The sequence below is a fragment of the Giraffa tippelskirchi genome, chromosome 14, assembly GCF_054371585.1.
Source record: "Giraffa tippelskirchi isolate mGirTip1 chromosome 14, T2T-mGirTip1v1.2.pri, whole genome shotgun sequence".
Classification (NCBI taxonomy): domain Eukaryota; kingdom Metazoa; phylum Chordata; class Mammalia; order Artiodactyla; family Giraffidae; genus Giraffa; species Giraffa tippelskirchi.
This window is the reverse complement of record NC_137288.1, coordinates 45,834,870-45,858,758: the sequence shown is the minus strand read 5'-3', so window position 1 is coordinate 45,858,758 and position 23,889 is coordinate 45,834,870. Positions and strand designations below refer to the sequence as shown.

The 23,889-nt window shown below is 48.1% G+C and overlaps 1 protein-coding gene across 1 annotated transcript in view; it reads left to right on the top strand.

Moving 5' to 3' along the window:
- Window positions 1-6,331: 6,331 nt before the first annotated feature.
- The window catches only part of CABLES1 (Cdk5 and Abl enzyme substrate 1), a 102,489-nt gene continuing 84,931 nt past the window's right edge, over window positions 6,332-23,889 (top strand). Inside the window, exon 1 of the mRNA XM_081563287.1 lies at window positions 6,332-7,467. Coding sequence (XP_081419413.1) covers window positions 6,620-7,467 — 848 coding nt within the window. The 5' untranslated portion in view covers window positions 6,332-6,619. The remainder of the gene's footprint in view (window positions 7,468-23,889) is intronic.

Genomic DNA, 23,889 nt, shown 5'->3' with positions numbered 1-23,889 from the left:
CTCTGAGCTGTGTCTCAAACGGCAAATGAGTGAGTGATTATGGCCAGTGTAGGGGCTCCAAAGACCAGTGTCTTCTGCATGCGAGCCTATCTATAATCAGATTGGGGGGTTGTGACAAGGCAAACAGAGTCTTCTTCTCATTCCATCTAATTAAGTTATGATTTAGTAAAATGAGACCTTCCTACCTTTCCCTGGGCCCCTGTATGAGAGTGTAGACCAGGAACTCCTGCCAGAATGCAGCCAACGTCTTCCCTTCTCATCTGGGCTTCCCTTCCCAGGGTATTGTTGCCTGTTTCAGGAATTACAGCTGCCCCCCAGGTTGGAAATCTCCTCAATGCCTCATGCCCTTGACCCTTCTTTTCCATTCTCACTGCCAATTCCAAGTGCTACTGCCTTGGGCCCAAATTGTTGTAACAGAGTCCTAACATTATTGTCCTTGTGCCTTTGCGTGGCCTGAAATGCCCCATCTCACATGAACACTAAAGTCCAAGTTCAAATACCACCTTCTCCGTGGGGCCTCTCTGACCTCTAGGATTCAGCCGCTCCCTGTGACATGGACCTGCACCCTAAGATGTTACGGAAAAAATTATCCAGGGACCAGCTTAATTATCCAGTTAAGCACAACCCCAAAGGCTTAGCTTGTTTGAGCCTCTATTTCTGTATATATTCAATAGAATCAACAGCAGGGCTTTGATGAGAATTCAGTCAAACTAGTGAGTAGAAATAACCGTCTCGGGGCTTGCACCTAAAAGGGAACCCATCCTCGTTCCCTTTGCTCTCTCTTGCCAGTTTTTTCACCAGACTGCTAACTCTTCGAAACCTGGAACCTTGCATTACTAAGTGCCTGGCAGAGAGCATGGCATAAAGCAGGAGCTCAAAGCATGCTGAGTGAATAAACACGTAAATGGAAGAATCAAGGAAAAAACCCTTTCCACTCTGGACTCTCTGGTCAACCCCATGTGCACACTTGCCAAATTAATAGTCCTTCTTGTAGTCCTTCAGTTTGGCTCTCAACACACGTGTCACTTCTTGTTCAAAAAAAATCACCTATGGGTCTCCAGTACCCATTGGTTCACATTTCTTCCTTTAGATTACGGATCCCTCAGGATCTGGCCCTAAATACTGTGTTTTGGTGTTATTTCCCATTATTCACTGCTGCAGGTGTTTTTTCTTTTGGTCACGGGTCATGTGGGATCTTAGTTTCCTGACCAGTGTCTGAATCTGCCCCCACTGCATTGGAATCAAGGTATCTTAACCATTGGACCACCAGAGAAGCCCCTGCTACAGTCCTTTCAGTGTCTGTTCTGGGAGGTCTGTTCATTGCCAGCCAGTTCCAAAAAGTCCTTTCCTTTCTTATCCCTGGCTCAGCACCTTCATTCATACTTGGTTTCCTTCCTAAAAGAATTTCCTTCTCTCTGGCTAACCACCTCCTACCCATCTGTAGCAAAGAAAGCTAGTTGCTTCCCATTATCCCTAAAGAAATTGAGAAAAGTTCCCCAATAATTCCACCAGTTGACATTTGGCGATATTTTCTTTCAAGCTTTATTTCCAGGCATTTAAAAAATATTTTTAAAAGTATTCATTGGAAAGCAGCTTCTATAATGACCACACACTTATTTCTATTTATATAAGCAAAAAGAAGCAAATAAAAATCACCATAATCCTACTATCTTAGCCAATTATTTAACCTTTTGGTCACATGTACCCTTTAGGCACATACTAATATTTAAAACGATTCTATTTTTTCACAAAGTTGAGATATTGTGATCTGTCTAGTTTCTATTCTATTCTGTCTGTGTTAGCATTGTTTCAAAAAAACATTTTTCATGTCATTAAGAAAGCTTGGTAAGATAATTTAAAAAAAAAATAGAAGCACAATATCCCATTGTTTGAGAAAACCATTTTTTACTTAGTTTTTCCATTGCTCCACATTTAGAGTTTCCTTTTCCCAAGTTTTCTTTAAACAATGCTGTGATGAATATTTTTGTGCATACATATATGACCTTGTTTCTCAATAGCTCCTGAGAATTATTATAGTAACTACATTTCTTGAGTGGTTACCTTTTCCATGCATTAACTGCACCATTACCACACTGAATCCTAGTAACAATGCTATCATTATACAAAGTAGATATTACCATTCCCATTTCACAGGTGACAGAACTGAAGCACAAAGCATAGCATACTCAATGTTCTCAAAACTGTGATCGTGGGCCCCAGATTTAACCCGGACACTGTGACTCTTAAGCCCAAGCTCTCAAGCACAATTTTCTTAAGGCTCATGATACCTTTACCAAATGACTTTCCAGAAAGGCTGTTCCAATAAGAATGTCCATCACTCATTTCTTCTTCTTTCAAATGCTTGGTAGGCATTTGCATTTCAGTTGCTCTGAGCTGTCTCTTCATGTAGTTTACCCACCTATCAGTGAAGGTTACTATGGACCACTAATTAGCCCAGCTGATCTTCCCAGCAGCAAAGAGGTGATGTTTCCCTCAGAATCTGGCCACATTCATCCCACTCTGATGTGAGAGTGACCTGAGTAAACACAAACACTGTAAAATAATGCTTTTATACTGGGAGACACACAGCCTTCTAGGCCTGTTGTTCTAGGCAGACTTCATCTAGAAGCTGGCATCATATGTAATTTGCATGTTCAGGAGTTATAATTACATGAGAAGTGCTTTCTTTGTACATGTGTGCATGCTTGGTCTCTTCAGTCGTGTCCAACTCTTTGCGACCCCATGGACTGTAGCCCATCAGGCTCCTCTGTCCACGGGATTCTCCAGGCAAGACTACTGGAGTGGGTTGCCATAGCCATCCTCCAGGGGATCTTCCCCACCGAGGGATCGTCTCCTGTACATGACATGCTTGTTCATGCATAATCAGTATAATTTTTAAAAAAAACAGGTTGATTTCAAACAAAATAAAATCATGAGTTTGCTATAATTCAAGTTTCAAAGTAATACAAAGAAAATTCATTGATTTTTTAAAAATGCCAATATCATAAAAATTCTGCAATTGTAGGTAGCATGATGGGCATAAACAATCTCCTTTTGGAAGACTGAGGACACCTCGGGGAAGCATGTGAAATGTATTTTCTTAACATAGTCATCTCAAAGCAAATTTTCAGACTTTTTGGTCTGCTGGATTATTTTTTTTTAAAGGGTCAGTGATTACTTGTATTAATAGGTTCTTTTTCTTTTTTAATTGACTCCCATATATGTCAATCAAAACAGTTTGTGCATGCAATTAGTTTTCAGAATGGGTGCTTGGAAGGGGCAACATGAAAGTAAATGGGAAAAAAAAAAAAAGACCTTGGCAAACCAGAAAGAATTAGACTTCAAGTTCTAGTTTTTTGTGCTTGCAATCTATGAGGAATTTGCAGAATTTTCTCTTCCTGAACTGAACTTCTCCTTCCTTCCTTCATTTCCCAAGTCAGCTTAAATCCGGGCTCTTGCCTGAGGCGTCCCCTCAAATAAAAACTACTTCTTCACACTATGATAACATGTATAGACAGTCCAGTCAGATTGCTCATTTGATACTTAATCAGAGTCCATCTTACAATTTTACTTCAATGTGTCCTGAGCTTTTGGTTTTCACTACTTTCAGTGTCAAGGGCACAAGGGTTAAAAGCTATACTTCTTTTTATCCCTTTTGTAGCAGGACGGTGCTGTGCACATAGAAGTTGCTTAGAGACTTGCTCTTGACACCCGGATCCCTTTCTCCAAAGCTTGTTTTAGTGCCATTACAGTTGACCTTCAGTAAGAATATGAAATGAAATGTGCAGACAGCACCCCCCTAGAAAACATGCTCACCAGCAGAGGGCGCAAGAATATGCATGGGTCTTGGAATAAAATTTGCATTCTGGACCAGCGTCTTTAAGAGCTACTGACCTTGGGCTAATCCTTTAATTTTTTTGAGCCTCATTTGTAAACTATTGATGATAACACCCCTCCCCCCGTTGCAGTGTGGTCATAAGCATAAGAATTAGAAATATTCTGTGGCTAGCCCATAGTAAAGTAAGTGTGTTAGCTGCCCAGTCATGTCTGACTCCTTGTGACCCCATGGACTGTAGCCCACCAGGCTCCTCTCCCCATGGGATTCTCCAGGCAAGAATACTGGAGTGGGTAACCATTCCATTCTCCAGCGGTCCTCCTGACCCAGGGAGCGAACCCTGGTCTCTCACATTGCAGGCAGATTCTTTACCATCTGAGTCACCAGGGAAGCCCAGCACATAGCAGGTAAACAATAAATTGTATCTCTCCTGATTGCCATAAGATCGCAGAACCAGTTAATTCTTGTTTGATGCTTACCAAATATTTGATATTAGTTTGCATATTTAACCCTTAAAATAGCCTAATGGGCAAATAAATGGATATTGATGAAAAAATGTAATACTCAATGCTGGCAAGGGTGAGGAAGTAGATTGTAACAACTTTTCTGGATAGAAAGCCTTAAAAACATCTGGCCCTTGCCCCAGCATCTATTTATCCTAAGAAAATAATACTGGATAAGTAGCAAGATTTAGAAAAATAGAGGATGTCATCATCTCTCTTTATAACAGCAAAAGGGAAACAACCTAAATGTGCAATGTAGGGCATAGTCTTAATAATTATAGTTTCTCCATCAAATTGAACACTGTGCAGTTATTAAAATTATGCTATATAAAAAAATAAATAAAATGATGCTATAGAAAAATATTCTTAAAAGGAGGATAATTGAAACACAGCAAGTAAAGATCACAAGATACAAATAGCCTGCTTTAACTTGTTTAATAAACACAGGACAGAAATCAAAATTGTAATAGTTATTTCCATATGAGATGGGATTGTTAACGAAGCTTTTTTCCCCCTACTTCTCTTTGCTTATCTTAGTCTGTAAATGTTCTGCAATTAATATGTATCACTTTTGTGATTAAAAAAGTTTTTCTTGTACATGTGCAGTGGAGGTGGTTTTTTAAAACACTGCCTGCCAGCACAACCAGAACAGTCAAGAAAATTAACTTAGTTGTAACAGAGTAACTTGGGAGTTTCAAGAAGTTAAACAGAGTAATTAAAATCCTAATGAAATTACACAGAGCTGGTCACTTAGCTGCAATAAGGCTGCTCTAGACTCTTCCTTCCACTTTTTCAAAAGGCCTAAAAATGGCATAAAATAAAAAAATGAACAATTGTTCATGTAAAGGGCCATGTGCCAAGTTTGGCCTAAGCCACTGTAACCTGAACTTGCCCATATCTCCTCCTCCAGGCCGGCTGCATGTCTCTGGAAGGGTGTATTTGCTCTGCATTACTCAATTTACTTTGCTGAACTTGAAATGGAGTGGAATTTCAATGTAGAGTTACCCATTAGCTCCAAGGCTAAATTTAAACCTTTAATTAAATTAATCACTTGATCTTAAACACATTGCTTCTCCCTCAGGAAAGTGCAGAGAGGTTTCTTAGATGTCAGAGAACTCAAGTCAATGTGACAACTGTTTGTACTGCCTTTGATAAGTCACCCAAACCGCAGAGGGAAATCTGCAGGCATTTTCAGATGGTTCACGGTAAAGCCCCCTCTACCCTAGAACAGACAGTTGTTGGCAGTGGGGCTGGGGTACAGTCGTTGCAGCTCTGGAAGGGTCATTGCATCCTTGGACAGATACTTATTTAATAGAAGACACTGGAAGCGCTAAACATCCTTTTGGGGTTCTTGTGCACCCCAGAGTGTGTATTTACAACAGGAGCTGCGTCCTCAGCCTGCAAATGAATGAGACACAAACTCAACGGTCAGAGACCGCTTGCTGGTGGGACTGTCCACATAAAGGGGTGTGGCCCTACTCGTGTAACTATTAATAAGGACTTATTTCTCGGGGCCCAACAAGGGCAGCGCAGGATCCAGTTAACAAGTTCACGGGCCAAATCGCTTCAATTCCAGTGACTCGTCCCGCAGACCCACGACCCTCCCGGGACCATATCCTCACGCGGGACTCGGGGCTCTGCTCGCGCCCGCAATTCCCAGTCCAAGTGCGACGGGGAAGCGTGCTCGCCTTCCGCACCTGGGCGCGCGCCCCGGCAGGGAGCCACTAACTCTCTCCGCAGTCAGCTCGGACTACCTGGACAGCCGGGCCGATCCCCGCCCCGCCACCCGCTCGGTTTTCCCTTCCTCCTCCTCTTCCTCCTCCGCCGGCCCCCCGCCTCCCGTCGCCTGCCTGCACGGCTGCCGCCTGCGGCTTTGTTTTCCTCCCAGGTTTCACCCCCCACACGTGATACTGTGTTTTTTTGCACAGAGCGTTTCGCAGAGCGAGCGCGGGGCACGCGCACCTATAAATATCGACCCGGGGGCCGGGGATCCGGAGATCGCGGGGTCCCGGAGGGCCCAGCACCGATCCCGCGGTCGGGCGGGCAGACGGCCAGCGAGCCAGCCAGCAGCCGCGCGCGTGGGCCAGGGCGGCGGCGCCCCCCGCCCGAGCACCGAGGGGCCAGCATGGCCCGCCCGCTGGGGGGCCGGGCCGCCGCGCACGCCGCCCGCGCCCCGCGCCCTGCCCAGCCCGGGTCACCGGCGCTCGCGCCCGCCGCTTAGCACTCGGGCGCCGCTCGCTTCTCCGGGGGCATCGCGGAAATCTCGCCGCAGACGGACACAATGGCGGCGACTGCCGCCACCACGGCAGCCACCGCCGGCACGGCCGTCCGCAGCAGCAGCACCAGTAGCGCCGGCACCGATGCCGCGGGCACCGGCAGATTGCAGCCGCCGCCGCAGCCCCGGCCCGCGGCCGCAGCGCCGGCCCAGCCGCCGCCCGAGCCCCCCAGGAAGCCGCGCATGGACCCGCGGCGCCGCCAGGCTGCCCTCTCCTTCCTCACCAACATCTCGCTGGACGGCCGGCCGCCGCTGCAGGACGAGGAGTGGGCCGGCGGCGAGGACAGCAGCGCGGCCAAACCCGGCAGCGGCTGCGGCGCGAGGACTCGGCTCAGCCTGCTCGCCGCCGCCGAGCGGGGCGGCTGCGGCGCGCTCTCCGCTGCTGGCGCGGCGGCGGCGGCGTTGGCGGCTGGATCGGGCCCCTGCCACCCGCCGCCCTCGCCGCTGCCGCCGCTCGTCCCCGGCGGCCACGCGACTGTGCTCGGCCCCGGGGCGGCCCGGGGGTTCGCGAGTCCCCTGGGCGCCGGCCGGGCGTCGGGGGAGCCGTGGCAGCCGCTCCGGCCCGCGCCTTTCGCTGCAGGCGTTCAGCCGCAGCCGCCAGACGGGCCCGGGGACGCCGGGCCGGAGGAGCTGGAGGAGGACGATGCCTTTACCGGAGTGCACGTGCCGGCGGCCGCCTTCCTGGGCTCCGGGGCCCCCGGGGGCGGGAGCGGTAGTCGGGGCCGCCTCAACTCGTTCACTCAGGGAATCCTGCCCATTGCCTTCTCCAGGCAGACCTCGCAGAACTACTGTTCGCTGGAGCAGGCGGGCCCGGGGAGCGGCTCCAGCGCCTTCGAGCAGCTGCAGAGGTCCCGGTGAGTATCCAGGACAAGGCGCGCGCCTCTCCTAACCCCGCCCGGCCGGCGCTCTGCTGCGGGACACCAGGCGCTCCCACTTCCCGCGCCCTGCCGGATCCCTGGGCTTCTGGCGCGAATTCCAAACAGCCAGGGCACGCGGAAGAAAGAAGGTCTCTGGGGAGCGTGTGTGTGTGTTCACACGTGTGTGCATGAGCCCGGCCCTCACCAAGCAGAAACATCGTGCTCATGCAAGTGGGTTTGGAGTTAGAGGTTGCGGGAGTCCACCAAAAAAAGTGGCATCAAAACCTCTCTTTGCAAGGAAGGGAGCAGGAGCTTTCAGAATGCCGGGCCGGACCCGGAGAAGCACTCTCCTCGCGCCCGGCAAGACTAGGCGGGACGCAGAGTCCAGCAGTGGGTCCGGCCTCCGGGCGAGCGGTGCGTGTGAGCCTTAACTTGTCGCGTACATGCCGCCGCGAATGCCTTCTGAGAAGTTCTGCTTGCGCTCCAAGTATTCCAGTGTCCCGGGAGCACTGGGCATTTTCCTTTTACTTTCCTAAGAAAAGGAAAGCCCTTCCTTCTTACGAGCCTTTGAAGGCCTTGAGGGTGGGGGACAGAGAGGAAATGGGGCTTGAGGATTCTTTTTTCCATCCCAAAGTGAATTCGCTGAAATGAGTGAAAAGTTTTTCACCTTTCAAAAGACTGTGTTTGGTAGCTTAAGTCATCTCCAGGTCTCAAGCATCTTAGCAAAACCGTGAAATGCTGCACACTCGCCCGTTCAGGAAATGGCTCAAGCTTGTTCCAGGCACCCTGGGCAGTTCTGCCTGCATCAGGCGGGTGGGATGGGGAGAGAACAGGAGTGAGCAACCGGGAGGAAGTGCAGGCCTGGTTCCTGGGAGGGAACGTCCAGGCTAGTTAGTTAGGAAGGCCTCCTATGGCTCAGTTATGTCAACTTCCTGGGGCCTCAGTTTCCCCTTCTGGGATGGGACCTTGCCAACCTGTTGCAGGCCTCCAGATGAGAAAGGAGAGCCTTTTCTGTTACAGCCTCTCTCCTGTGATGCTCCTCTGAACTCTTAGGCTTTTTCTGGTCTATTAAGAAGGTGGTCTGTTGAAAAACTTAACTTCCTCTCCCAATGGACAGATGGTGATGAATGGACCAGGCTCCTTCGGAATTTTGTCCGGAGTCTCTTTCCTCCCAGGTGTTGAAATCAGGACCCTGTTTGGTGTGCAGCATCCTAGTTGAGTGCACATGTATGCGGACAGGGATGTGGACCTGTCAGACAGCCTTGTGACTTCCCTGGGTAATTAGCGATGCTGGGCAAGGTGGCCATCTGGGCCTGAGTTTCTTGTTAGGGCTCGCATCTCCCCGATAGCATAGCAGGCCAGTGGGCGAGAGGGGAGGGGGACCCATTCCTTTCTGGGTGAGTGGCTCAGACTCAGCAGTTTCCCAGCATCTTGACATCACGCACTGGCTCCTAATGACTCTGTAGTTTGAGCCTGAGCCCAGCTTGTCCAGTGGGTCAGGGCAGGAGTGGTGATAAACATAGGTGTTATTCTAAGCCGTGTGCCAGACTGGCCTGTGTCTCATGCTTGACAGATGTGTTCCCCTGCTCGCAACAGCTGGAGATCAAATGATCTCACACTTCGTCTCCAAGAATCTTCTTTAGACCATCTTGTGTGTTAATATTTCTGATCCCCCAAATAGCCAGATTTAACTGCTGATCCTATAAAGATGAACCCCGTGGATGTTTTATTGATCCGCTCCCCCAACACACACATTAAGATGAGTGAGTCAATGTGATGCTTCCTTACTTGACAGTCACATTCATCTTATGACTTTGGAATTATCTATATCTGGCAACTTGACAGGCTTTTTAAAAAATTACAGCTGTCAACAGAAACCTTGTCAAATTTAATGTGCAGAGAGGAAATAAATCGGTGAGACCAAGATTGAAGAAAGGCCTTGAAGAGTGAGCATGGCCACTTCTCATGGCCAGAAACTTGAAATCTCCTAGGACACTTTGTTTCCTACACTGCACTGCTTACAAGAATTTTGTCGCAAGTGTGTTGTTTTTCTGATCGCTAGAGAGAACTTTCACATGCCTAGATGAATTGTGATGTGGAGTATAGACTCATTTGAATCAGGGCCAGGGCCAACTTAAAGAACTCGGAGCAGTTTAAAGAATGTCATTTACTTTCCTGGTGTGCCTCGCTTTAAGAAATGCTGCTTGCCTGGGTGGTTCCATATACTATTTCATGGATGTTCTCCTGGGGTGTCATTTTTAAATCATATATTTTCCTTGGATTTGCTTCTTGCAATTTAAAGAATTCCAAACAACCTTGCTGCTCAAAAGTAAGTTCTTGGACCTTCACAAACCCTCAGGTCCCATTCTGGATTACTTGAGTACAAATTTGCATTTTAACAAGATCCCCAGATGATTCATATTCAAGTGAAAGTTTGGAAAAAGCTGCCATAGTTCATCTGAAATCTGCCTCTTTTTTCCCCATGAACTCAGAATTTCACACATTCAGTTTGTTATGGGCATACAAAAATCAGAATCTCCTGATCCAAAATCTTATTTTTTTTGTCACTTTCATCTGGACACTTGTAAGACTAATCACATTTATGACTTGTACTTCCAAATCTGGAAATATGGCAGGAAAATGTGTGTGCCCAGACCTTGGCACAGATGTGTTGATGAATTGATGACACCGTTTCTGTGTTCTGGGCTGGAGAGTTGATATTTATCACAGTGAATTCTCACACCCTCCTTATGTGTAGATTCTTTCTCAGACCCAGTGTTGGCCAAGATAGGACTCCACATCTTTGAGATCCAAACCTGACATCTTTCTTTCTTCTTCTTCTTCTTTTTTTATATATATTTATTTATTTGCCTGCACTGGGTCCCAGCTATGGCATGTGGGACCCTCAATCTTTGTTGCAGCATGCAGAATCCTTTTAATGCCGGCATGTGGAATCTGTAGTTGTGGCATGTGAACTCTTAGCTGGAATCTAGTTCCCTGACCAGGGATCAAACCAGGCCCCCTGCTTTGGGAGCGCAGAGTCTCAGCCACTGGACCACCAAGGAAGTACTGAACTTGATGCCCTTCTTCTGCCCCTGCACGGATCACTGTGCCAGGCATGCGTAGGCCCAAGGAGAATTGGGGAGCTGTGGACCATAGATGTTTGTCCAGGACACACAGCAGGCCAATAGTGCTTGTGGGATTCTGTACACCCTCTCTGAGTCATCCTCCCCACATTTAGCCTTGCTGTTTGGGGTCCCTGGATTTGCTGCTACTTACCGGTCCACTGAAGTGCATAGAGAACCCAGGACCAGGGATGGGAAGCCAGTGTGCTGGGGTTTGTGCTGGGTTTGCTCTGTGGCTGGGTGTCAGCAGGGGGAAGCCAGAAAGATGCCTTCTAGCTTGACACCATGTTGTGTTCTCTGCCCAAGGAAGGCGTTAATAGGTGAAAGGGAGTGTGTTTCAAGGCTTTCTTTCACTTTAAAATTTCCCCTTAGGTAGCAGTTGGCAGCAGTCCTGGGTTCCTCCACTTCCTGGTGCTGCTGAATTGCAGAATGGGGCCCAGGTGAACACGTGTGCACCATGGGGCCTGATGAAGGGGTGCATAGGGACCAGGGTATTCATTTCCAACAAGGTGCAGGTTCTGTTTCTTAGAACATCTCTGTTAGCAGTGTGCCTTATGGAGACTCCGGTCTTAGATGGAAAGAGCCCGTGGTGCAGAAGAACCCCAAGCCTTGGATTGCAATCCTCCGACTTTGTCACCTCCCTGCATTGTGACTTTGTAACCCTGTGTTTTAGCTGTAAGCCACCTGACCTTTCTGGATTTTAGCAATAAGTGAACCCAAGTTATTGTTGAGCCATCTTTCCAGCAATGTGCATTGTGGATGCCAAGGGTACAGCCCCGGGCTGGTCCAGGCCTTGGTCAGGATGCTCCCTTGAACCTCCTCCCAGGTCCTGAGACAAGAGCCCAAGGTTCACCCGCCAGCTTCTTCCTTGCACTCACCAGGTTGTCAGGTTGTGGGTGAACTCGGAAGGGGAAGTGCATTGGAAGCCTGCCCACTGCTGACAAGTGGCCAGGGAGGCAGCAAGTTCAAATGTGATCCTTTGTCCTCCAGGGAGGGTGGGGAAGCCACAACCTGGCTCTGCACTGTGTCCGCATAGCCACGCTGGGGAGCCCCACATGCCTGGACTTTTTTCCCCCGGGAAGGAGAGTTATTAGGTAGGGAGAGGGCGAAGGGTGGGTGGCCTTTGAACACACTGGGAAGGAGCAGTAGGTGAGGCTGGATGAGGTGACAGCAGGTCAATCAGAAATGCCAAGCCGGTACCCTGCCCCCCTGGGCTCAGAGCCAGTCCCTGCCCTGGCTGGTAACCACAGGCAGGTGGCTTCACCTCCCCGCCTCAGTTTTCTTCAGGGATGAAAGTGCTGGGACAGTGGAGTGGTGTGTTCTTCCAGGCTAGTGCCCTGTGACCTGCCTTGGAGGCCAGGCATAATGCCTGGGGACAAGTGGATAACTGAACCTCACTGTCAGATGAAGAGGTAGAGCTAAGTTTATCCCAGGTGGCTCTGGTTGGCAGGACGTGCACTAATGGATGAAAGAATGGGTTTCCCCGGGTGGCAGGGAGGGTCAGCTGTGTTCCTCTGGCTGCAGAGGTGTCACAGCTGGCCTGCCCGCTCCATCCAGGCTGGAAGCCACAGCCACTGAGGCAGTCCTGCCCCATCTCTATGAGCCCTGTCACGGAAGTGATCTGTGGTCCCCTCCTCTGGGGAGGATGGACCGAAAGGCCATCAGGTTTACACAGTGCTTTAGTAGATGTTGATTTCAGGTCCTGACAGCATGGAGGAGCAGGAATCCAGGGTCATAGAGTGAGCAGAGGGTGACCCTAGGAGCTGTGTTTTATGTCATAGAGGAAATGTTAGTTTGGGGACCTAATGCCTTGTATGATTTATTCAACAAACATGAACGTGATGAATATCAAGTAAGAGGTACCAGTTATGGGAGCTGCAGATGTGAACATGGTCCTTGTCTGTTGGAAGGCACACATCAACAGGATGGTTTTTCCGGTGATGAGAGCTTGGTTAGACCTGAGCCTATTGTCTGAGCCCCACCATGGCAGAGGCACTTAATGTGCCCATCGTGGGACCTGGCTCAGTGCCTTGATGCAGTATTTGTATTTAACGCCCATGTCCCAGGTGTAGTTCTAAGGGAACAACGCATAAGCCAGTTCACATTTATAACAGCCCATACACAGCATGACCCCTATTCTGAAGCACAGAGAGGTTAAGTTACTGGCCCAGGGTCCCTCATCCTGCTTGTGGGCAGTCTGGCTCCAGGATATGTGTCCGAACCCACTTGTCTCTGCTTTGCTGTGGTTTGAGTCAGGCTCCTAAATGCTTGTTTGACTGGCTTCAGCTGGACAGGGGTGAACGTGGCCTCCCTGACCTCTAAGAGCAGGTCTGGCCCTGCGGTTTCCTTATTTAGGTGTCTTTTCTCTGTCCATGTCTACAAGGATCCAGTCCTGCCCAGTGCCTGCCTGCTCCCTACCACGCCCCCGTTTCTCAGCCGCACCCGAATTCCCGTCACCTTTGTTACCTGTTTAGTCCACCTGGGCTCTGTGACTTCCATGGTTCACAGGGAGGTAGAGGAGAATCAGGAGCCTGGCGCCCCCAGGAATTGGGTGTATGGCAGTAGTTCTCCCACTTCCTTAGTGCTGAGGGTCTCATCCATGAAATGGGAATGATAATAATACTACCTCCCTCCTGGGTGTGTTTCCTTTTTTTGGACCCTTGGTGTCTTCTCAGCATCATCCCTTTTCTCCAGCCCAGGGTTTGGCACACTCAGGCCCAGGGGCTGTTTATAAATAAGATTTTCTGGGAAACAGCCCCTTCTGTTCATCTCTGTACTGTCTTGGGCAGCCCTTGTGCTACAGGCAGAGTAAAGTAGTTGCAGCAGAGGCCACATGGCCTGCAGAGCCTAAACTGTTTGTTCTCTGACTCCTTACAGAAATGGGCAAGACCTGTGCCCCCGCCCAGGGCTCTGTCCCCAGAGATGTGGGCTGGTCCTCTGGTCTCTCCCTATCCTTGTCTCCTGGAAACGCCTGTCTTCTGTTTGGACCTGCCATCCCTTCTTCCCAGCTGGCAGAGGGACCTTTCTGAAACCCACATTGGATCCCGGCAGTCTTAAATTCCTTTTCTTTCATGTGCGGCCAGCATGCTCCCTGCTCCCCTGCACGCCTGTCTTCTGCGCCGGTTTCACAAAGGGCACCTGGGTTCTGGCACCCACTGGCCTCTCCATGGGATGCTTCCCCACCAGACACCGCTTCTTCAGTTTCAGACCCATCACCCTGCAGAGGCCCCAGGTATGGCGCTGAGCACGCCCTCCTAGGGATGACTTTCTTCCTTCTCTGTGGGTCTGAGTGCATCTGTCCCCGACTCCTTGGTGGTTGGGGGACTTGCTGGTGACAGGCCTGGGAGTGCCCCCCCCCCAACTTTCTAGGTCTTTTATTTTTAACCAGAATTCACTCTCAACATTTTATTTGGTAAATTAGCCACTCTACCACCTCCTCCCTCAGTCCTGCAGCAACGAACTTCCCTCCTGGAATGTCTCTCCTCTCCCCCTGCATCATCCACCCATCCACCAACCCCAGCCCACCCACGTTGGCTTCTCCCGCTCTACAGGGAGGGGAAGCAGCACCTTCCTATGTGCAGTGGGCTTCATACGCATTCGTTGTTTAGTCCCTAAGTTGTGTCCGACTCTTTGAGACCCCATGAGTTGTAACCCACCAGGCTCCTCTGTCCATGGGATTTTCCAGACAAGAATACTGGAGTGGGTTGCCATTTCTTCCTTCAGGGGATCTTCCGGATCCAGGGAGTGAACCCGAGTCCCCTGTATTGGCAGGTGGATTCTTTACCACTGAGCCACCAGGGAAGCCCCTCATATGCATTCTTGTGTTTTATTTGTGTGGCAGTTCTAAGACATAGGGCTTATACATATATTAGAGCTGTGGACAGTGAGGCTTGGAGGGCTTAAGGAAGCTTGCCAGAGACCTCATAGCTGGAATCTAGAGTTAGAATTTGAGCCCTGGTCTCTCTGGCTCCTGATCTGGGTTTCTGCCAGAACTGAGAGTATACTGGACTGACTCCATAGGGACAGGGCGACCAAGGAATCTGAGCTGATCGGTAACTGAAATCAGTCATGGTGGGAGTATTTACACCACAGGAATCAGCCAGTGGTTATTACAAGCCAGGGTTTTGCTTTTTCCTTTTCAGAGAGCTGGTTTGTCAGCATGTGTGCCAGGGCCTCACCATACATACGTCTCTTGGTTCCATTCTCCCCTGGGGGGCTGTGCAAAATGCGGTGATCAGAGGAAGAGTGAAAAACCAAACATTTTTATCAGAATCTGTTACTTGACATGATTCTGTGAATTTCTCAAAGGGTCACCACCACCACCACCACCCATTTTACACCTCAAAAAGATATCTAACAACCCCCCACCTCAAGTTTAAACCTGCATGCCATTTAAAAACTAAACTTTCAGACACTAAGTCTCAAACAGATTGCTTAGTATTATCTGTAAGAATCATAAAATCATTACCTGTTACTCTCCTTTACAAACTGTGTGACGCGTATTTATTTTTGTTTGGTTTTTAAAAGTCTCTGAGATAATACAATCAATCAGGGTTTCCTGTTTTTTTTTCCCTTTTTGTTTGTGTTAGCATTTTGGATAATTGCACACTAGTTTATATTTAATGGGATTATTATTAATATGGTTTGGAGTTTATTGCTGAACATTTGGTCACAAAGACAAAAGCTTATAAAACAGAGCTTGGAAATACTAGAGGTTTAGGACTTGGAATATTGCAATAATGTGTGTGTGCGTGAAAGGATACAATCTTATCCCCAATTTAAAGGGTAGAAATGTACTTAAATCTAAGTTTAACCCATGACAAATAGATGGCAAGCCATTCAGGAAGAGACTAACAAAATATTCGAGAATGCCAAAGATTTGTGTGTCTAGCACACTGATTTTTATTTTAAAGCATTTTACTCATTGACCCAATGATTTATAAAGCAAAGTGTCTACTTTGATCATCTTAGGAATGGGATGGGGGGGGTTGTGAGAGAAGGGAGAACAGCCAAAGTCGACAATGTTTTGTTTAAGGACTAAAATTGGCATGTTGGCATGAGGGGTGGGGATGGGCAAAATAGGTGAAAGAATTAAGAGGTGTACATTTCCATGTTTTTAAATGCCAAACCACTAGGTTTACCCCTGAAACTAATGTAATGTATGTCAACTATATTTCAATCAAAAATAATTTTAAAAATTGGGATGTTAGGGAATAAGTGGTTGATCTGATGTGGAAAAGTGGTTCTTGATGAAGTTTTTTATGTTTTATTGAATCAAATAAAGTTTGCTATTAAAGAGCGAGTCGTGAGGAAGGAAGATGAGATTGCAAATTATAAAGGTGATTGTGTAAGTCCTTGAGGATTCAGTTTATCCACCACAAGACAAACTTCTGGTTATTAAGTTCTACTTACTTGTTTGGGGCTTTACAATTGACAAAGCGCTTTCGTATATACTAAATTGTTTTCAGAAAGGCAATGTGGTAGCTGTTTTATAGACTAGAAAGTTGAGACCACGAAGAACAAAGTGGTCATGTCCATGGTCACGTACCCCATGTGTGGCAGAGCTGGAATTTTGAAACCTGGGTTTTCTGGTTCCAAGCCAAGAGTTTTAAAAATAAACCACAAACTATAATGTAGTTGTTTCACTTAAGAAAAACAAAGAACTCTATTAAATGCTGTAGAATTTTATTCTCCTTCCTGCCCGCAACTTCAACTTGTATATTAGTTAACCTCCAGAGAACAAAAGTGCTAGGGCCTCATGTATTTCAGACCTATGGGCTAGAGTCAACCAAAGTCAGGATGTTCAAATACAAAGAAATATTGTGCTGTATTTTTGGCCGGCAACGCTTTCTCATCAAGCAGGGATTCTGACTTTCATATGATAACCTCGAGGGACAGGCCAACAGAGAACCCTGGTTTGGGGCCCGAGTCGTGGAAAATTTTCCCAATAACAACAGCTCTCTCCAAACAGTAGTTTGGTGTCGGTTCCTCCTTTCCCACACCCCTGCTGCTCTGCCTCCTTCCCAGAGAATTGAGTGAATAGATTCAGGAGTGGATGGACCAACCTTGGAGTCAGACAGCTCTGCCACATAGTGACACCTTTTGAGGAAACTCTTGTAACCCCTCTGAGCGTCAGCATCCTCACCTGTGGGATGGGGATAATAATCCCTTCCTGGGGACTTCCAGTGGCTGAAACTCCCCTCTCCCAATGCAGGGGACCCGGGGTTCGATCCCTGGTCAGGGAACTAGATGCCACATGCCACAGCTATGAGTTCCCATGCTGCAACTAAGACCCAGTGCAGTCAAATAAAGAAATAAATTTTTAAAAACTTCTCGCCCATTTGGGGGTGTTGTGAGCATGATCGTGAGGAGCGCCTAGCAGAGGTTTGGTCCTTGGTGGTTGACCGGTAAGACCGTACCTGTTTTGTGCACAGTTGCCTTGCTCTGCCCTACACCACCAGTCAAAAAGCAGTTGAGAAACCTGACAGGGTCTGCTTAGATCATCCAGAGTGGAGCTTTTTGCTTCCAGATGATTTACGGCATCAGTTCAATTTCATAAATAGTAGTAAAATAAGACCAGAGCAGCTGAGGATACCACCACCCCCTCCCTAGCGTTTTTGTCCTTTTGTACCCTGGAAAAGAACAGTCTCGAGGACAGGGCAGCAAGAAGGGGTGAATCACATGTTCAGTGTCATCTGCTTAGAGCAATAGCCCGTCCAGTCCACACCCAGGCATGCAAGACACTGCTCTGCTCATCGGGGCTGCAGGAGGGGAGTGCCACCTGCCAAGACAATTCTGGAAGATGCATCTCTGCTCCCTCCCCTTGCAGAAGCTGTGGCCCTCCTCCTGTGGTCTGCCTGCTGCCTGCTCAGCCACCTTCTCTAGGCAGGACACCCCTGGAGTGTGAGGGCTCTTGGGGCACCCTCAAAGGTTCCTGTGGCCATGACCATGGAGTCGGTTGAATGCTACTTTGCTGATGGACTTGGCATCTTCCCCCTGCTAGTAGGTCTCTCTGCACCTGACCCTTGCCTTTGCTCTTTGACCCCTTTGGGAAGACAGAGGTGGGGTTTGTCCGGGTCCCCAGTGTAACCCGTGTGGCATGGGGTCAGCAGCAACCCACGCCCTTCCACGTGCCAGGCTGTTCACACGCCTGTGTGTGAACCATCAGATCGCTTGGTGGTTCAGGGATCAGTGGACCAGCACCTACCTTCCAGAAGAGAGGAGAATTACAGGCCGAGGCAGCGGGGCTCCCTGGCCCCCCTCTGGAGTGGGCGGTTGTTCTGGGGGTGGCCTCAGAGCTGAGCCTGCAGGGGCTGGCGACCCAGTGCTCAGCGCCTGATGATGGAGGTGAACTTCATTTCAGAGGAAGGAGGGAGGCAGGCCTGTGAGCAGGGACAGGTGTAAACAGAGCGGGGCTTTTGAAAACTGAAGGCGGGTTGGCTGGAGAAAGGAGAGCAGTGCCTTTTGGTTTTAACCCTTCTGACATCTTAGTTGTCACTTCAGAAAGAGGAACTCGTGCCCATGAAAAATTTTCTGTTCTGGGAGCTCATCTATTTTTATACAGAGAGAATTTTAGAAAGAATTTCAGGAGGTTCATGGACACTTGGAAATTTCTCCTGGAGGGAGGGAAATGAGGAAGCTGGCGTTAGGAGCCCCAGAGAGAAGTGGAGACCTGAGGCCTCTGATGTCGCTAACCCCCAGCACTAACTTTTCATGGTGATGCTTGGTGACCACATGGATTTGGGGCGCTGCCTATGCTCCTTGAAGTCCTTCAGGTCACCCGTCTCTGCAGCTCTTGTGGGTTTGGGGTTCCCACTTGGAACCTCAGAATGTGACCTTATTTGGAAATATGGGTGCACCTCGGAGATACTGCAGGTTCAATTCCAGACTAGGGTGGAGACAGTGAGGGGATGACTGACTCAAAAATGAGATAGAATTGACAGGCGCCAATTCTGTAAAGAATCTGCCTGCCAGTGGAGGAGACGTAAGAGACATGAGTTCAATCCCTGGGTTGGGACGATCCCCCAGAGAAGGGCACGGCAATCCACCCCAATATTCTTGCCTGGAGAATCTCATGGACAGAGGAGCCTGACGGGCTACAGTCTGTGGGGTCGCAAAGAGTCAGACACAACTGAGCATGCATGCACATGCGTGACTTGGGTGGTCTCTGCCAGCTTATGTCCAGTTAGAGACTCTGAAATAATCACCCACAGGTATAGGGCTGCGACTGTGGTGCGTGGACAGAGGGGAGGGCCTTGGTCCCGTCGGGGCCTGCGATGAGCGCCACAGTGGGTTTGACCTGCTTGTGGTGGGGAGGGCTGGCTTCTGAGGTGCCTAAAGGGTGAACACGGGCTGGGAGGAGTGTGTAGACCACAGGACCAGCCTGGGCAGGGTCTCTGGTGGGAAGAAGCAGGAAGATGTGAAGGAAGTAGAAAAAGGGCAGGCCACAGAGTAAAATGAGGACCACGGGGAGGATTTTGATGCTCATCAGCAAAGCAATGTGACATCACCAGCCAGGTGGAACCAGAGACCTGTGTTTTGAAATGATTGGGCCGGCGGCAGCGTCAAAGGACAGGTAGATGAGAGAAGCCACAGATGGGAGGAAACCACAGTCTGTAGCCAGTGTCCTGGCAGAGGATGGTGGCAACTGGGCTGGAATGGCAGTGATGGGGGTGGGGAGAAGGGGGTGTATCCCAAAGAGATTTAGGGTGCAGCAGAATGAACTTGGAGATGGGCTGGCTGTGGAGGGCGGGGGACAGAGGCATCAAGGGACTCCCCCCCCCCCCCACACACCCAGGTTCCAGTGTGTGGACTGATGGGACAGCAGAGCCATCTCAGTGACAGAGAGGATGGATGTGAGCACAATCCAGTGCTATGCATTTAAGAGCTACTCTCTAGAAGAAAAAATTACAGACCTGAAGATGACCCTGTTTCTTTCTTTCTTTAATATTTATTTATTTGGCTGTGCCAGGTCTTAGTTACAGCATGCAAGATCTTTACTTGTGGCATGCAAACTGTTAGATGTGGCATGTGGGATCTAGTTCCCTGACCAGGGATCAAACCCAGGCCCCCTCTATTGGGAGCTCAGAGTCTTAGCCACCGGACCACCAAGAAAGTTCTGACCCTGTTTCTTCTCATTGTCTTGTTTCTCATAACGTTGTGCCTTTACTCTCCAGATATTTCGAGGTGATGTATATAGGGTTGTAAATAACGTTTTGGTTGAGGATGTATACATTTTCAGCTTCAAGAAAAACCAAGTTTTACGCTCATTGGTCTTCTGGTCTAAAAATTCTCAAGTTATCTTTTAAGGTAAATGCTGAGCATGTCGATTTTTTTAAAAAAGTCAGATTTTGTGCATTTAATTTCAGTTAAGACATATAGTTTCTTTTTATTAAAGAAAAAAAGTACCCTTGAACAAGATCATGGGATTTTTTTTCAAACAATTCCTGGGTTCAGCTTGTGCATGTTTGCAACTAATAACCAGGTGTTGAAGTCTGAGTGATCTCGAGTGTGGAGGATAAAGATATGTTCTCAAGAGAAGGAAAACATGCCTTTGCAAAGCTGCATAATAGTCTGCTGCAGTAACTAAACAAGCACCCAGTGTCTAGTGATTTTGTACTTGCTCTGTTATTCAAAGTAAGGCCAGGATGCGGTCTTTTTTTTTTTTTTTTTAAGTTATTTATTTATTTGGCTGTGCCGGATCTTAGTTGTGGCATGTGGGATCTAGTTCTCTGACCAGAGATCAAACCTGGGTCTGCTGCATTGAGAGCACGGAGTCATAGCCACTGGACCACCAGGAAAGTCCCAGGATGCAGTCTTAACATTCCAGCAGCAATCGCATCTTTTTCTTGTTTTACGGGTGGTTTTTCATAATCATGGTGTGCTTATTGCACACTAACGTTATGAGCTGCAGAGCCATAAGGAAATAGCTTCACATCTCAAATCTGCCATTTCCCGGGTGTGCCTATAGGCAGATTCCAGAATCTCTGTAAGAGTGGGACATATTAATAATCACATACCCCATTCCAGTATTCTTGCCTGGGAAGTCCCGTGGACAGAGAAACCTGGCGGGCTACAGTCAGCCACAACTCAGTGACTAAACAACAGCAGACTCATGGCATAACAGCCAGGGTTAAATCTGATTTCTCTGAAGCACTTTGCACAATGCTAGGTACATATATTGTTGTTGTTCAGTCTCTTAGTCATCTCTGACTCTTTGCAGCCCCATGGACTGCAGCACGCCAGGCTTCCCTGTCCTTCACCATCTCCCAGAGTTTGCTCAAACTCATGTCCAGTGAGTTGGTCATGCCATCCAACCATCTCATCCTCTGTCATCCCCTTCTTTTCCTGCCTTCAATCTTTCCCAGCATCAGGGTCTTTTCCAATGGGTCAGCTCTTTGCATCAGGTGACCAAAGTATTGGAGCTTCAGCTTCAGCATCAGTCCTTCCAATGAATATTCAGGGTTAATTTCCTTTAGGGTTGACTGGTTTGATCTCCTTGCTGTCCAAGGGACTCTCATGAGTCTTCTCCAGAACCACAGTTCGAAAGCATCAATTCTTTGGCACTCAGCCTTGTTTATGGTTCAACTCCCACATCTGTACATGAATACTGGAAAAACCATAATTCTCAGTAACTTTCAATGTGATTATTATATCCCAACTCCTCTGCTGATGCTCTTTCATAGAGGCTGACATTACTATGTAAATGAGGGAACTGAACTCCGTGGGGCTTACTTTTCTCTCCAATGCACAATGGAGTTCACAGAGCTGGGATCCTGTCTAATCCTGAACCACACTCCTGCCATTGAGCTTGATTGCCTTTGTCATGTGTTAAAAGTTCATCCAAACAAGTTTTGTGACCTTCCTGAGCAAAACAGGTTTTGCTTTAGGGTCCGGATGGTTTTCTGGACACTTGAACTGTCCAAGAATATGTGCAGGTGCATACCCAGTGCATGTTTGACTGTGGACGTGTCTGTGGGGAGCTGCCCTGGGTATGTAGTGACTCAGCCAGATTTTTTATCTGACCCTGTTAGCTCCAAACACAAGCAGGCAGATTGGAGGAGAAGGTAAGGGACTATTTCAATCCAGTCACTCATCTAGATACACCCTCCTTCTAAGCTGTATTTCACAGAGCTAGAAAGAATTTAGCCGGTAGATCTTTATTAAGAGGTGTAACATTTGTTATCTATAACTTTAGTTCTTTGAAGCCAGAAAAGAAAAAAAAAAGAAGTCAAGACTGAAATATAAGGAAATGGATAAGATACATGCTGGCTGGTGAAATATGGAGTTTTTAAAATCTTTTGTTAATCTATTTTTTAAATTAATTTATTTTAACTAGAGGAAAATTGCTTTACAATGTTGTGTTGGTTTCAGCCATACTACAACGAGAAACAGCCATGTATTGTATTTAATGCATATATATGAAATCTGAAAAAATGATATTCATGAACTTATTTGCAAGGAAGGAATGGAGACATAGATGTAGAGAAGGGACTTGTGGAATTTTTTTTTAAAGTGTATTTACATGGGAGTTCAGCTTTGATTTTATATTGTTGCAAATTGATACCAGATGCCTGCCTTCCGGACAGACTCCCAAGCTGATCTCAGAGTGTCAGTTGGAAAACAAATCACTTTGCCATTTGGAATGCCAATTGATATTTTAGAAGTTTTCTTTTGTTTTCAAAGGGAAAATAATGCATATTCCAGACCCGGCAAACAGAACTTTTATAAATGGCAATTAACAGAGGATGCCCAAGGGAGGAAGTCTCCAGTTTCTTATTATAACGCTGGCAGACGTGATCGAAGTGACATTTTATTAGTATTGGCATCTCCTGCTTGCCCTGGGAGCTAGTTCAGCCTTGTGTAGCCATGGCCAGAGCCGGGAGCTTCATTCCCATCCTACTTCCACCTCAGGTCGGAGGAAGAACACAAGAGCGCTGTGTCCAGTGCAGCTGGCATCGTGTGGTCTCCACAGGACCCCAGGCTCATAGGGTGACTCGTACATTCCCTCCCCCCCTCCCCCCAGTGGCTTAAAAAAGTGGCTTTTTGTTTTGAGTCTTACTTGGGTCTCAACAGTGATCCCTTCTCCTCCGGGCAGTTTTTCTCCCTGGCGCTGGCCTGGGAATGACTCACAGAGTCTTGAGTAGCCTGACACCTCTGCTGCATTCCTTGAATGCTTTCTTAAAGGTGCCTCTGTGTAAGGATGTTTGCTGACTTTCCCATTCGAGGTGTTGGAGAGTCTCCCAGATGACCAGGAAGGCCGAGTCTGATTCTGGGTCCTCAACCTGGACGCTGGCAGACTTGGATGAGAATCCTTCTCAGCCTGGAAGAGAGGACCGTCAGAGCCTGGTGGCTTGGGGGTTTGCAGGAGTGGAGTGGAGGGGGGTCACCTAGAGCAGAGGGGCTCCACGCCCTCCAGGCCTTGGGGCTTCCTACAGCAGCCGGGCTCTAGACTTTCAGATGGACGAAAAGCGGCCTTGAGGAGGCCCAGAGTGGTAAGGCTACTGTGGAATGAAAGGATGAGAGCCCTCGACCCTGCTTGCTGAGTCTAATATTGGCCAGAGACTCCTGGTCTATGGATGGAGACCCAGGGGAGGGGCCAAGACTGAGCTCCAAGTACTTAAGTCTTAACTCTTTAGAACTCAACTTCGGCCTCCTGTGTCAGCTGCCTCTACTCCAAGGGAGTAAATGTGTATTATTTATATTATTAATATAATTTGTATTATTAATATAAAACTTTGAACTGGTATGGTGGTACAAAGTTATGTCTGTCATGCGGCCATGAACCCCGAATCAGCCGCAAACACTGACCACTGGACCACTGCTCCCAGGGAAATACAGAGTGGGGGGCACTTGCCAACCTCTTGTCATATTTTCATCATCCAGTCAATACATAACCTGGTTTTACGTGTGTCTCTGGTTGAAGATGCCTTGGGTGTATATTGCATTGCGTGCTCGGTCTTATCCGACTCTTTGCGACCCTATGGACTGTAGCCCACCAGGCACCTCTGTCCGTGGAATTTTTCAGGCAAGAATGCTGGAGTGGGTTGCCATTTCCTTCTTCAGAGCATCTTCCCATCCCAGGGATCAAACCCGAGTCTCTTGTGTCTCTTGCCTTAGCAGATGAATTCTTTTATCACTGCACCACCTGGGAAGCCCTGGGAAGGCAAGATACACAGTTAATACATAGTGTTAATTCATTAGCATTGAACTCACAGCCAGCAGTAACTCATTCCTGGACAAAACTTCTCACTCACAAATTTGCCCCGTTGGCCACTTGGCCTGGACACCGTTT